The 15,483-nt window shown below is 37.4% G+C and overlaps 1 protein-coding gene across 3 annotated transcripts in view; it reads right to left on the reverse strand.

Moving 5' to 3' along the window:
* Nucleotides 1-632: 632 nt before the first annotated feature.
* Nucleotides 633-15,483, reverse strand: part of LOC144635213 (uncharacterized) — a 70,046-nt gene continuing 55,195 nt past the window's right edge. For 2 of the 3 annotated variants that reach the window (XM_078494301.1, XM_078494303.1), the window contains exons 6-7: nucleotides 12,887-12,979; nucleotides 633-1,261 (exon numbers count right to left, since the gene is read on the reverse strand). In XM_078494301.1, coding sequence (XP_078350427.1) covers nucleotides 638-1,261; nucleotides 12,887-12,979 — 717 coding nt within the window. In that variant the 3' untranslated portion in view covers nucleotides 633-637. The remainder of the gene's footprint in view (nucleotides 1,262-12,886; nucleotides 12,980-15,483) is intronic. The other variant, XM_078494300.1, reaches the window with a different exon arrangement.

Here is a 15,483-nt window from a genome sequence, read left to right on the forward strand (position 1 = left end):
GCGTTGACTTTGAACGCTTATAACTTTTTCAAGATTGAACCAAACGCTGCCAAACTTTGCGAGTTTATCTAACATTTATCTCGGAATAACTTGGTAGGACAGGTTGTTGTGTCGGGAACTTGACATCACTACGGCAACGGCATTTTGACAGGCATGTTTTCCCAAATTTGTAATTTTCGTTTTTCTATTAATAAAAATTAAATTTAATGCAACTATTCCCACCTTTTTGCGGTTTCTAGGCACAGTTTTATTGATTTTGAGTACTTTGCAGTAATTTTGGGTAGATCATCATCCCACGTGACGTATACCAAAAGATAGATGTTCGGACATAGTATACATCCTTTAAGTTTCATTGTGATTGCTTTAATATTCTGGAAGTTACATGGGGGGGGGGGGGGGTGGCTTTCAAATCCCCCCTCCCCGGTCCCGGAAGATCCAGAAAAGCCCGGTCTGAATAGGGTTTTTCTCGACTTATGTCTTATACTCTTAATGAATGCGAACCTGTTATTTTTCTGCAGTTTGTTAATTTTTATTCTAGCCACCCCACCAATAAATAGTTTTTCTTATTTGCCAAGCTGCTTATGTTTGTGGGCATACTGAGTAAGTCGTTTAATACATCTTGCGTGCCCCGCTCACACTAAACATCTTCTACGATAGTGACTTCGATGACCTTGATCGCGACCTTCTCCTCTTTTTCGTCTTTATAAACCTCAAGAGTGAGTCCGTTTCTGAGCACCAGTCGCTTGTTGTAGCCAGCGGTCTTCACGAAGCCTCCGTCATGCGCAGTGTAGCACGAGCCCCAGTTTTCATGTGCATCCAACTTGAGAGTGATGACACACTGACCGGGATAGAAAGTGTCCCTTGGTCTGGGCGATAAAATGCTGATCACCCTTTCCTCAGTGAAACTGGTACCAGAGATCCCCTCATTTCCAAAACAGGGGACTCGGTTATAGTAATTCGTTGTATCCACAATCTTAAAGCCAACAAAGCTTATCCCGTCAGACAGGCCATATCTGATATCGCTGTCCTTATTTGTTCCGAGATCGACATCATTGGAAACCACAATTTTAACTGTTAACTGGGTGGAATTTCTCAAGACATTAGCAGGAATCATGGGTACTTTAATGAGAGCGGCGTGATCTTCTGATGGACCTGCGATGAACGTGAGCTGTTCAGTGGTGTTCAAACGATAACTGTTGATGTAGGACGCATGCGCCTCAAGCCAAGTAGGAGTCATGGTCTGATGGTAAATCACTTTCACCTACAAAATAAGATTGTTGAGTTCTAATTTTATAGACATTAGTGCAAAATTCCACGCAGAAAATGAAAGAAGTAAAGGACAAAACAATTCTTGCATTTTTAAGCGATGACTTGTAAGTGATAATGTCATCGCTTTATGCCATCGAACGACCGGTTCTTTTTGTCTGTTTCGGGCAAACGAACAAAAATCCCGGGGGGGGGGTACTCCCCAAAAGTTTGTACGGGGGTGTGCCGCTGAGTCTCTGAGACCCTGTTCCAGAGAAATTTCGGTGAATTTGCGACCCTGTCCCAGACGAACATTGGAAGTATAGGTACCCTGTTCCAGACAATATGCACGATGGAAAAAATATATAGATATAAAAAACACTGGAGAATATCACAAAGTGTTCACTTGACTTTGTCTGTGGCATGAAGATAAATCGTCGAGGGGAGCGGAGTTTCGTAGCTATGCTTGTTCATGCTTTATCAGGATTCTGGGGAAAAAATCGACCCTGTTCCAGAGAGAAAGGCTGCATTCTATACAACGCGTTCCAAACTAAAATGTGGCGTTCCAATTTAGAAAAATTCCGCTCAAAGTTACCATAACCTGCTGAAATAATTTGTTATTCCGAACGATATGGCCTTATTGCACTGAGGAAAATTGTCATTCCGCCAAGTACAGGGTTTTAAGACATAACTTTTTCCCTATTCTGACAAATCGCCACATTACCTTTTGTACCCCTCAAGACCTCAATAATTTTTTGAGAATTTTTGACACCCCTCAAGAGCTCACTAAAAATTTTCAGAAATTCTGAAAAATACTTAGGCCTTCAAAATTTTTGACTCTCCTCAAGAGCTCCCTAAAAATTCAGAAATTCCGAATTTTTGACTCCTCAAGACCTCACTAAAAAATTCAGAAATTCTGAATTTTTGACTCCTCAAGACCTCACTAAAAAATTCAGAAATTCTGAAAAAGACTTAAACTTTCAGAATGTTTGACACTCCTCAAGAGCTCACTGAAAAATTCAGAAATTCTGAAAAAAAATTTAAGCTTTCAGAATTTTTAACACCCCTGAAGAGCTCACTAAAAAATTCAGAAATTCTGAAAAAAAACTTAAGCTTTCAGAATTTGTAACACTCCTCAATAGCTCACTAAAAAATTCATACATTCTGAAAAATTACAGAATTTCTGACACCCTTGAGGACCTCAAAAAAGTTTCAAAAATTCTGATGCCCCCAAAATTAAATTTAAATTTTGTGAAGCCAGGAGGAGATCTACATGTACATGCAATAGAACAAACACTCTATAATTTAAAAAAGATAAATAATATTCACCTCAACCCAACCCTTCAAATAAAAGAACAGGCTTGTAGAAGTCGAATAACCCATTGTTAGCAATGATTTCTATAGGCACATAAATAACATTTCAAAAGTTTTTATTTTTGCTGCACACATTTAAACAAAATGCCACCTATATTGTACATGTAGTCTATGGACAGGCTTCCTAATAAGGTACCGTAAAATTCTGGTTGTAAGCCCTGGGCATACTCAATTCGTAAGGGGTCTTGGGTGGGCTTACAAATTGCGAGGCTTATGGTTTCTGGGCGATTAGGTGAAATAAAAAATATAGTTTTTTGTAACATTTCAAATGGTCCACGACAAAGTTCATGAGTTATGTTTTGAAGTCATAAAGTGAAAATAAAGCAACATTTAGCTCTGTTCAGTACTGTCACTGGGGGCTTGTATCCTTAGGCTTATAGCCGGATTTATTCTTTCCTTTCTGGAAGTTCCAGGTTGGGTCAGTCTATAACAAGGAAGCTTTTAGGCGAAGGGGCTTATAACCAGAATTCTTCAGTATAGGACAAATAATCTTTCTGCCGAGACCATGCTCAGCTCTATTCCTTCACCCTTTTGGCCTATACATGTGCATAATTTTATTTCTACAAGGAAGCCTGCAAACAGGCTATTTTAGTGCTGAAGAATTGCATGTATTGTAACCTAGTGTCCTAGCTACAGGTAATAATATTACTACGTAAACTGTGAAATGCATGTACAATGTACTGGTAAATAAACCTAACAAATGAACAGACATTAGCTCACAAAACTCCCTGACTATCCCTAATAAATAATGTTTCCTTGACCAAATATAGGTATAAAGCCATTTTCCGAGTTGCAGCAACCGAGTTGCAACATGCACTGATATTACTGTAATCTTGGACATCAGCCTTTCATAAGAGGGCACATTATTCTTCAAACTTCACTTAGAAAAGATTGTTTGCTTCACGAAACAAAATATCACTGCATATTTTAACATCAAATGGAGTTTGTTTATCTACAATTTGTACATGTACTGTATAACATGTATGAAAATATTCATTCAAATGGGGGATTTACAAATCAAACCGCTTTTTGTTACCATGAATTTTATTGCCAAATTTCATGAAAGAAATGTGAATGGCAGATTCCATGTCATACACTGTAAATTCAAAATTTCATGCTGAGCTTCCACAATCTACTATTGTTCTCTCTGGCTTAGAATTTCTAAAAGTCCATTCCCTGCTCCTCAACCGAAAAAGAAAATCCTAGGAATACAGTAAAAAACTGTGAGTAAGAACCTAGGTTTTTCCAGGTTAGCCTAAACAGGTTCTTACATAAATGGTAGTGAACACAAATTTAAGCTATTTAGGTTCTAGTAGGGTCAATTTCATTGTTGCTTATAGAATATTAATTTAAGGATGATATTCCTCCTATTATTTGTATTAAATTTGCATACCTGACAAGTGTTTCTGTAAAAATGAAGCACTAATCATTCACAACATGACATTGTATTATACATGTACAGTAAAGCCTTGTCCTACCTTATTTTCCCAAAAGCAAACATTTTAATCAACTTTAGAAAGTAAGAACCTGTTTTCAAATTTTAGGTTCTTACTTGCAGGTTTTTACATATCTTGGAATGATCCAGAATCCCCAAGTGCTTTGTAAAAATAGTATTTTTTGGAATCACTGACTAGAGACAAACTCAGAATTTTTATAGGAAGGCTTTGTACACTCTAGGCATACTCACAGATATTGAAATGCAGACTTGTTAGAAAGTTTTTTTTACAAGTCATATATTACGAGAATAACACTGTCACAAATGCCCCAGGTTCAATTCTAACATGCCTAAACTGATACCTTTGATTGGCATACATGTATGAATTTATAGTTGTTTAACATCAGACTTAGCTCCTTGCTGTTTTCTGAATAGATGCAAAACTGCTGCAGTCATATAAAACTGTTGTTTGTACTTTGTCTGTGTTTTCTTGCGTTACTTTAACCTGAAAAAATATGAAAAGCAAATGAATTCCACATTTACATGTAGCTTTAGGTAATTTTCATGTAGTATTAAAGAATTATTAGGGCCTGTTTGCATCGAAGTCGCGTGCCAAGCTAAAAGAGCTACCATACATGTAGGCGAGCCAACTTTTCATAAGTTTCTGTAAAAAATCCATTGAAGCATTTAGTACATGCTAGACAGGAAACCCACCTAACGCCGCACTCGGCCTGCTTGCCCAGGGCACCCTTTTATGCGGGATAGCCTTTTGCCATGTAAACCGTTATGCCTGGGCTATCACGGCTTGCTGGGGATAAGTCTTTGCATGTGTTCTAAAATTAAATTAATTTTGAAGTTAACGGCATAAAATGTATAAATTCTTGACCAAAACAGTGCTCTTTAACCAAAATTACATCAAATTATTTTTATCTGTAGGCTGGTAAATATTTCTTTCGGCAACAGCTTATTATTAAATCAAAATTCGAAATTTTCGTAGGAATAATATCCTACATGTACTGTAATTCAAAAACCATAATTTTCTTCAATCGTTTGGAGCTATACAAGGTTTTCTAACACTGTGACGCGCGGGTAGAACTGAAGGGCTGTGAATTTTGTATGTAAGGGCGGGCTATGTTTCATCCCTTCTAGCCGGGTAACTCGGTTAGCCGGGGCACCCTCCCTCCATGAAAACAGGCCCTAATCGTTCCTACACATGTAAATGAAGAGGCGGGGTATAGCAAAGATATCGTTGTCATCACCTACATGTATTACCAATAAGCAATTATTGGATGAGGTCGAGCATGATATCGTGAATTATCAAAACCGAGATCTGTGTTATTTTCAGCTTCGGAGATAAACAGACCTCGGTTTTAATTCATGATATCATGCGAAAACCGAATTCAATAATTGTTTTATTGTATGTTTTCAAACAATTTGCAAACGAAGACTTTTATCTGATGCAAAATGGCTTTAATTCAAAATAAGCACTAACATAATGTGGTTCCTCCAGGTTCTTCTCCCTCAAATAACCATTCAGATTTTTTACACTTGTTTTTGCTGTTTTCTTAGTGTTTTTAGAATCTTTGTTCTCGATCAAAACTTTCAATTCCTCGTCGGAAACGAAGGCGATTCGCTCAGCCATACTTTCAAAAGTTTGACAGCGCTAACATTGCAGGGACGAGGGGCTTGGAAACTAGGCGGACTTTGAACTCAACACAATAACCCAATATCTGCTGCAGATATTGGGTTATCATGTCAAGTTTACATGCTACTGTATATTGTCTGATTGCTCTCGACCAATCACATGTTTCAAAGTAATTCTACTGTATAATAATGTTATTTATGTGCCAACAAGAAAACTATTGGCTAGCGAAACAAAGAGCTCTTTTGTTCAACTTGTTGGACATTTAAAAAACAAAGACAATGTCTGTAAACAGATATCTTCCCTATTCTGCAATCGCTCCTCGGGAAAAGTGCCTATTGAGTTATACCTCGTTCTCAAAGCGTTCCGACGCATGTAAATGAAGTGGTGGGGTATTCTCAAATTTCTGCAATCGTTCCGACTATTTGTGCGACAAAATGGCGGATAATACAATGGTCGAATATTTGAACAATGTTGTTTGTGTGAATGAAGTGATTGCCTCTGCCGCCAGTTACGTGAAAGACTAAACCTAAGCTTAAAGCTCTAGTTGGTTTTAAGAAGATGTACATATAAAAGCTCTACTCACCAAAACACTTTGTAAACGACCAAGACTGACATGGTGTACATGTTGCACGGTGTTCTACTGACACTTCAAAGCACAAGGACTTTGATCGGCTCCAAGAATCCCAAGCTTTTGTTCACTATTTTCATTTCACACAAGATTTATACAGCATTACCTGTTATCCTAAACGTGATTAATACTATTAAAAACGCTTTACAGTTTTGAAAACAAACCGTGTTGAACGAGCAGCAGAATAATTCAAATCGAGCGGGCCGAAAACGAAACGATTCAACGAATTCAATAGTCACGTGGGAGGATTAGAGTACCATGATTGGTTAAGCCAGAGAAATCCGCTGGAGAATTTAACTGCAGACTCAAGAATGACCGTTTTTCAGGCGGATTCGAAGTTTTCTGCAATTATGGCGAAGGAACTACGTATCTATATGCTTTTCCGAAAATATGAGGGATAGAAGTCTCTTCTTAATCACAATGCATATAGGTGAGTAGAAAATGTAATTTTTGTTACTGGTCTTTTCGCCAACCTATAAGTGCCTGTAATCTGTAATTCCTCGTTCCTTTAGCTTTCGGCTCATATGAAGTTGCCAGATATTTTGAAATCGCCCCAGTGTTACCTATAAACGCTCGTTGAAACTGCCCGTTTGCGAAACTACACGGTACTTGTTGACGAAACGACAGGTCCCTCAACCGAAAGGACAGCGAGATCGATATTATGCATGCAATGTTATCAGTTTATGTCTTAGAAATAGAATGGGGGCGTGTATTCAAGCTTAATTCATTGACCTCTTTAACTAGTTTATTGATTTTTAAAGATCGATTAGCTATGTATAGATTGCTGTATTGAGTAAGAGGCAATGTACATGTATGAGCACAGGCACGCACAGGCGGCCAAAGCTCACGATGTGAGGAGTTCAAATAATACTCTTTTGAAATACGCGAAACGTGACTCTCGCCTGATGGCATATGGAGGTGTTGTGTTACATCGATTCGTATTTATAAAGGTTTGTATGGGAGTTAACCCTTTCGAATTTATAGCCAAATATAATGATATTTTGACAATAAAATCAACTTCCCTCGATGTCTTGTTGTTATATCTGTTGTTATCTCGGTTCTCAGGCCGATCCGAGGCGTTTTAAGCCTGAGAACCGAGATAACAACAGATATTACAACAAGACATCGAGGGAAGTTGATTTTATTGTCAAAATATCATTATATTTGGCTATAAATTCGAAAGGGTTAACTCCCATACAAACCTTTATAAATATGAATCGTTGTAACACAACACCAACATATGCCACCAGGCGAGAGTCACGTTTCGCGTATTTCAAAAGAGTATTATTTGAACTCCCCACATCGTGAGCTTGGGCCGCCTGTGAGGCACGCAGACAATCCTCTGTATTTGAGGCCGCGTAACGTGCATTAAGCATCACAGTACCCACTACATTATTTGATCTCACGCGTTCACTGTACTTTGTAAGGATCGATCTCGGCTTGAGTCAACTGATCGTAAGAAATGCTCCATAAAATACTGAATTTTGCATCTTTCAATCACAAACTTTGATCTGCTGTAAGCCAGATAAATATAGTTCACTTACCTTTTATCGTTTGTGTGAACTTTTGTGATTTTATGAGGTTTTGAGGCCGTTAATTCCTCGCTAGCTGTTACCGCCCTCAACAAAAGTAAGGGAAAGAGACTGTCTCTTTCTCGTATGTGCTTTTGTTGGAGGCGGTGATGGCTAGCAAGGAATAAAAACCTCATAAAATCACAAAAGTTCACACATAATGATGCCCATGAGTGATGCCAATGTCACACAGCCTCAAACACAGAGGATTGTCTGCCTGTGGTATGAGCTCATACTGTAAAATTCTGGCTATACAGTAAAAACCTGTGAATAAGAACCTAACATACACTGTATAAGAACCTGTAAGGCTAAAAATTGCAAATTAGACACCATTTTTATAATAACCTATTTAGCCTCAAATTTGGAAACATGTTCTTACTGTATTTTCTAAAACTTTCTTTTGGAACGTACAGTTGTATATGCAGTGTACACTGCAATGTTCATATACTGAATGATAAGTTCTTTATATTTACATACCGTAAGCAATTACCGGTATGTGGTATGCAAATTTTACACCAGGAATAGGCCGAATACCACTAAAAGTTCTACATAAAAAAGGTAAAGTCTGTGTCCGAGCCAAGTGGCCCATACAGCCAGAGCTTATCCCGGTTTCCGTAGCATTAAGCGACTAGGAGTATTGCTACTCCCCCTGGATAGGATGCTAGTCCATGGCAGGGTTACCCCCAGCAGTTAATTCGCCGGCACCCATTTATACACCTGGGTGGAGAGAGGCACTGTGAGCGTAAAGTGTCTTGCCAAAGAACACAATGCAGCGCCCCGGCCAGGCCTCGAACCCGGGCCGTTCGACTCGGAGTCAAGCCCGCTAACCATTAGGCCACCGTGCCTCCCACCTATATGCAACAATGTAAATTTTTTCAGAAAATAAGAACCTATTTAGAACCTGAATAGCCCAAATTTGTGTTAATTACCAGTTATAGAAGAACCTACTTAGGCTAACCTGGAAAAAGTAGGTTCTTACTCATGGGTTTTTTATGTACAGTAAGCCCCCCTTGTTATACAGTAGGCCCATCTACTACCCAGAAACCAAAAAAAAATACAGCCGGTATAAGCCCCCTGGTTATACATGTAGGCCCAACTATCAGAAAACAAAAATATATATCTGGTTATAAGCTCCTCCCCTCCCCCCGAACATAAGCCCTTTTCTGCTGGATGACAGTACTGAACATGCCATGGCTACGTGTGCATGTAAATTTTTCTTTGTAAAGACTCTTAGCCTGTGTACAGTTGCCCCACTCCGCTCAAAAAAATCGCGAAGGGAACGTCTGTGTCCATTATCATGTTCCAGTACCCTGCTGTCATTAATTTAAATTTCACATAAATTATGTCTGGTTGACTGGATTTGAATCATGCGGTTCCAAATATAACACAACAAACAAGGGAGATAAAACATCATCGAGCTCAAACACAAAGCACTAGATTGATAAAATCCAAGGAGCAAAATGTTTACAGCACAAAATCTCTAAAACCAACCTTTTTTCATTCTTGAAGTAAAGCTACAAAAAATTTCGGCGAAGCCAGGCAGACCAGACAAAGATAGTATCATTCATACAATACATTGTGGCATCACAATTATTAAATCCAAGTAATCAATTGCCTTCACGGATAAATTCCAGAGCTTGTCTTCACAAAACTATTGCTCTTTCCAACTTGTCCTGGCTTTAAATAATTCATTTTACTGCATATTTTGCCCTTCAGAAACAAGTGAGAGGCAATAGGCTGTAAAGATCGAATGCTCGCCGCGGGCTGAAATAATTTGGAATGCGACAAGCTATCACCCACATAAATTATGAATGGTTTTTGTGTAACTGCCAATCAGATCATTTTCCACACATTCCGAGAAAACACGATTAAGAACGCCATAACACAGATGTCTGTTCTGCGATTTTTTAGCAGAGTGAGATGGCTGTACATAGGCTAAAAGACCCTTTACTGGTAATTTTAAAAAATGTATTTCAGTCAACACTGTTGTGTATGGAAACTCAGGTGGCTCAGCGATTATCATTTGCATTTGCATTGTCACTATGGTTTTCAATGTTTTTTGCCCTCAGTGATGATTTGCTCATGGTTTTAGTTTTTATTTTTATTTCTTTTCTGTTATTACTGAGCATACATGTATATCCATGCTCAAAATAGAATTCATGTGTAATAAATGACTTATGGTATTTCTGTCTCAAGCTATTTTTTTAGCTCTGATTTATGAAAATGAATTAGAACAAAAATAAGTTTAAGTTCACATCTAAATAAACCCAGTCATTTGTAACTACTACTATTTTTTATTTGTGACATGCAAATAACTACAGCATGCCTCTTTAATTCAGGTTTAGATATGTAGGCCACCACAGCAACATGAAATCCTATTGAAACTGTCATTGTCCATCTGGAGAATATTAAGATGAAAAGTCAGTGGCTGTGAACCTTTTCTATTGTGAAAGAGTGAGGAAGTGAAGCTGAGTTACTGGAAAGGGAAAGTAAAGTCCACAGAATGCCCCAAGCAGCTAGACACTGGGTTGATGACCTCCCCAAGACTTGTATTGTTAAAAGTCCTGATTTCAGTTAACTGAGGATTAGCATGCCATCTTCATCATAGTGATTTGTGACCTTACAATAAATGATAATAATTTAAATATGCATGTAGGCATAACACTAAGTTTGGGTTATGTACATGCACAGGCTATTTTTAATTCATAGGGGCTTCTTTTCAATATGCTTTGACATGCATGACTGTGTAAAGTACATGTACGTGTAGCCGCCACAAGCTCATTGTTTTAAAATATTGTTCTTATGCACAGAATATAAATAAGTTGAACTACTTCAAAAGGGACAAGGCTTGTAGGTTTTGTTGAAAGATCAGGATATCTTATTCTCCTTTCAGTAAAAGAAGGTTGAATTTTAACAAATTTTCTCAGAATGTTTGAACTTTTGATTTAGATTATTAGGAAGATTAGAATTTTTGAACTCTTTTTGGGGTCATTAGGGACATTGAGATCTTTTAAAACAGAATTTATCTTAGAATTAATGTATTTTTTTAATGAGGGCTTAAGGGTGTTCAGAATTGCTAAAAGTTCTGTTTTAGGGACGGCTTTATTGTGTTCATAATTTCTGAAAGTTTTAGTGAGAGCTTTATCATTTTCAGAATTTCTGAAAGTTTTAGTGGGAGCTGTATCGTTTTCAGAATTTCTGAAAGTGTTATTATGGAGCTTTATTGTATTCAGAATTTGTGAAAGTTTTAGTAAGAGATTTATCGTATTAAGAATTTCTGAAAATTTTGGTGTGAGTTGTATCGTTTTCAGAATTTCTGAAAATTTTAGTGAGGACTTGATCGTTTTCAGAATTTCTGAAAATTTTAGTGAGGACTTGATCGTGTTCAGAATTTCTGAAAGTTTTAGTGAGAGATTTATCGTATTCAGAATTTCTGAAAATTTTAGTGTGAGTTGTATCGTTTTCAGAATTTCTGAAAATTTTAGTGAGAACTTGATCGTTTTCAGAATTTCTGAAAATTTTAGTGAGGACTTGATCGTTTTCAGAATTTCTGAAAGTTTTAGTGAGGACTTAATTGTATCAAAGAAATTCACTCGGAAGAATTTTGTACTTCCGAGCAAACACAGTTGTCTTTCTTCTTAATTTTAGCATAATATTTGGATTCAGGGCAAATGATGAAAATAATACTTTAAATAAAGTGGTAATTTTGCTTTTCCGCGAAAACTGCACAAATCATTTTTGGCCGGTTTTTGACTTTTTTCAAAAGAAGCTCGAGTTTCTGCAACGCACAAAAACCATTTTCCGACTTAAGTTTAAATTTTACTAGTAAAAATAAGTAATTTTCAGAGTATTTACGTCATTCTCCCTACATTTATCAAAATTGGAATGCCACATTTTAGTTTGGAACGCGTTATACCCTGTTCCAGAGTCAGGGAGGCAAAAAAGCAAACCCTGTTAAGCGGCACATACCTGTATAGCCTATAGATGGGAGTACCCCCCCCCCACCCCGGGACAGAAATCAAGTTAACTTAACAAGAAATAGCTGCGTAGAACACAAAAGCAAAATATTCCAGTGCAGTTAGAAAGGAACACTAGAGTGTATAAACGAAATAGACTAATTATATTCGAAAAGTTCAAGTAGATTTCGAAGACAGCAATTTCTTAATTCTTTTGATAAACAGGACCACAAAGGGCCGCTGTGAGCGAGATACCGTTTGACCTTAAGCTTGCTCGCGTGTATCGTATGTTGTTTATCGGACGTCACGCGACAATATAACGTAACCTTTGTTTTGAAAAATATTAAAGAGGCGCTTGTTAAACGTCATCGCTTCTGCATGCATTGCGTGCCGTTTATTAAAAAAGGCAAACTTTTTTGAATTGTATAAAACAACCTAAAGGAAATCCGCGTCTCATCACAAATCCAGTTTAACCGTGAGTGATTTAAATTCATCTTACACCTATGGGCCACGGTATATTTAATATTTTGGCCACCTATTTACCGGAATGGAATCAAATGTGTTACGTCAAGTCAACATAAGTACTGAACACCGTGCTGCTTTACACTCAAATCATGTGTTCACTTTGCAGATACAATATTATTGTTTTACTTAGATCGAAATTGAAATGCCAAGCAAACGAATAAGAATTATAATCTCAAACGATCTATTAGCTGATTGAAACTCGAAAAAGCGTTTGTTTGATTCGAAATTGTTATAACTCAGGGGTGTAGTGGGATACCAATATCCCCCTGGGGTACCAAAATACCTTAAAAATGCATAAATGTTGACAACAAATATCTAAAATTATTGTAAACAGAATACCCTGTACCTGAACTGGCCCTGTACCGGGCCTGGTAACTAGCTTGGGGTTACGTGCGCACATGGAATAATTATGTCATTACGATAAACTCCATTAAGGACAATCCAGAGTTAAAATGTTAAAGCAACCTAGCTCATATTTAAATTCACAGAATGAAAAAATCTTCTTACCTTTGTCTGAGTACTTTTAACTTCTGCAAGGTCAGTGTTTGTTCTGTCCACAGCGGACTTCAACCGAGTCAAAACAGCATCATGGTATTCCAGCTGAAATAACTAAAGAAGAACACCTTTGTCCCTCTGACTTACACGGAAACTCAGATTACTGAAAAGGCAGTCTTTCAAAATCAAATGCTTTAATTTGCTCAGAAGTAATTTCTACAAGAAAGGAAAATAAATGAAAAATCCGGAGAGGAGTGAACCCGGGGAGGGGGGGGGGTACTCCCTATAATGGCCTATACGGGGAGGCTCCGCCCGAATGGGGTACCTTTTTAAGGTTTCGGGTATATAAAAGGGTAGGAATTTCACGAGTTTAAGTATATGAAAGGGTATGGAAATCTGTCACTTAGGTATTTAAAAGGGCCTTCAATTAAAATATTTCGAACAGACGCAATTTATGGCTGTATTATTTTAATTTATTAAGCGCTACATGAAAATGACAAGAAAACGTCCTGTTTTAAGTCCGCGTCATATTGAAGTATATGAAAGGGGTACCTTTTTTCAGTGAAAGGTATACGAAAGGGGTACAATTTCTGTCAAAATGGTATATAAAAGGGTAAGAACTCGGGGCGGAGTTTACTTCTGCATTCCTGGCACTTTGTGGAGTCAAAAACCTGCAAACTGCTCAAAGTTTCATGAAAACAAAATGAACCCCTTGCTAATGTTTGAACAAAATATTTTTAGAAAACATTAAACTCATTTTTATCAGTAATCACTGTAGAAAATACGCGAGATGTTTGTTAGCTGCTTACAATTTGATGATTGACTGACAATTGCGCGAGTGAAAAGCCAGACCAGCTGTGTTATTTTAAATTCGTTTAAACTTTATCACTTATGCTTTTACATTTAAACTGCTGCGTTCCCATGCCGATGGCGCCATAATGTTGTTGATTTTGTCAGCCAAAACAAATGGGCCCTTTGCAGCTAACGGTCAAAACAAAAGAAAGTCAAGCATGACTGGCTAAAGTCGCTTTGGTTTGGATGTTCCAGCGCGTAGCTATAGCTAGCTTGCAAAAGTCCTTTTAGGGCTTAGTGTCCCACTGCCAAGAGCATGCAATTTATCCATTTGTGATTGTGGGATATGCGATAATTATAACGGGATCATTGGTTAGTAAATTTTAATCACAACACATGTCCTTACCAAACTGACCAAACCCAATTGAAGGTTTGTGATATTCTCCTTAAGGGCTGAATCCGTTGCCAGGCTTTTAGGAGAGGCAGAAGAAGCTAAAAATAGAAAGAACCTTAACCGTGAGCATATACATTTAAAACCCCGTACTTCTACATATATTTAATAAACTGATACCAGCCTTTTATGTGCCTGTCCTCTTGTTGATGGTAAATTTCGTGATACCATTTTCAAAGTAGCTGTGGATCTACGAGGCAGAGCCAAGTTTATTAATATACTACTTTGACATGTAATTGTGACATTTATAAACAAAAAGAGGACAGACGTATCAGTAAAAAATGCCGTCAATTTGTTTTGTGTTTTATAATTACAAAAGCCAAAACGAAGTGTAGACTTCGGACGAAAAAAAACGCTGCGTTAAAGTACGAGAGATCCTGGATATCTTTAATACAAATTGATCTCAAAACTACCAGCATAGTAAATTTCAAACTACGTTCAATAACTCAAAAATAAGAGGCATAATTTTTTATCTAGCCTTAAGTTAGGCCTAGACGCAAAAAGCCGGATTTTTTTTTTTAGGATTTTTAGAGCATCAGGAGATTTTTAGAAATGTATATGGGTAGCTCTTAGTAAGAATGGTAACGCATTGTAGTTTTTTCCTTCAAATAGTTTTGAATTTCCATGTAAAACAATATTTTCGATTTCACCTTCAGACTCGATTCAGCGGGATTCGGCGAGTCCCGACTGGCATGAAAATCGACCATTCGATTCGCCTGTCGAAAATATTGAGCACAAAAACTTTCTAATACTGCCAATTTATTATTTATTCGTTGTCTATAAAATACTTCTGTTATAATGTTCCCTTTCCTTTTCATTGACCGAGGGCCTACCACGTGACTGGCAAATAACTGCCTATAATAACTGTCTGCTCGTGCCCATTGTCTTCTGACAGCGATTTAAATATCTAACCTAAAGCTTAGACAGCTTCCATTCGTCGATGAAGGCCATTTTTCGCCTAAAAAATATTCCTTAGTTCTCTGAATCATAATAAAATGCTCAAAAACCTGCTCAAAACTCCTAAATTGCGTTTTGCAACATTTCTAGAAAATTATGCAGCAATTTTGTATCAAAGTCCTTTCGTATAAATTTCAAGGTAGTGCAATATTTTTCAGACAAACGATATTTGCTGCTGTGCCTTGCTTTGAATTAGGGAACTATTGATCGAGCCACCTTAAAACTCGAAAACTAAGCGCCTTTAGGTAATTCCCCATAAAAAGTCAGAATCTTGCTCTGGCTTATTACAGACATTACCTCTACTAAGTTTAAACGCAGGAAGATGATATCCGCTGACAAAGAAATACAAAAATGATTTAAATAACTTTTCGCATGCTCCTAAGTACTTTTAATATCTTTGGTACCTTCG

Source organism: Oculina patagonica, chromosome 13, assembly GCF_052425735.1.
Source record: "Oculina patagonica isolate OP01 chromosome 13, crgOcupat, whole genome shotgun sequence".
Lineage (NCBI taxonomy): Eukaryota > Metazoa > Cnidaria > Anthozoa > Scleractinia > Oculinidae > Oculina > Oculina patagonica.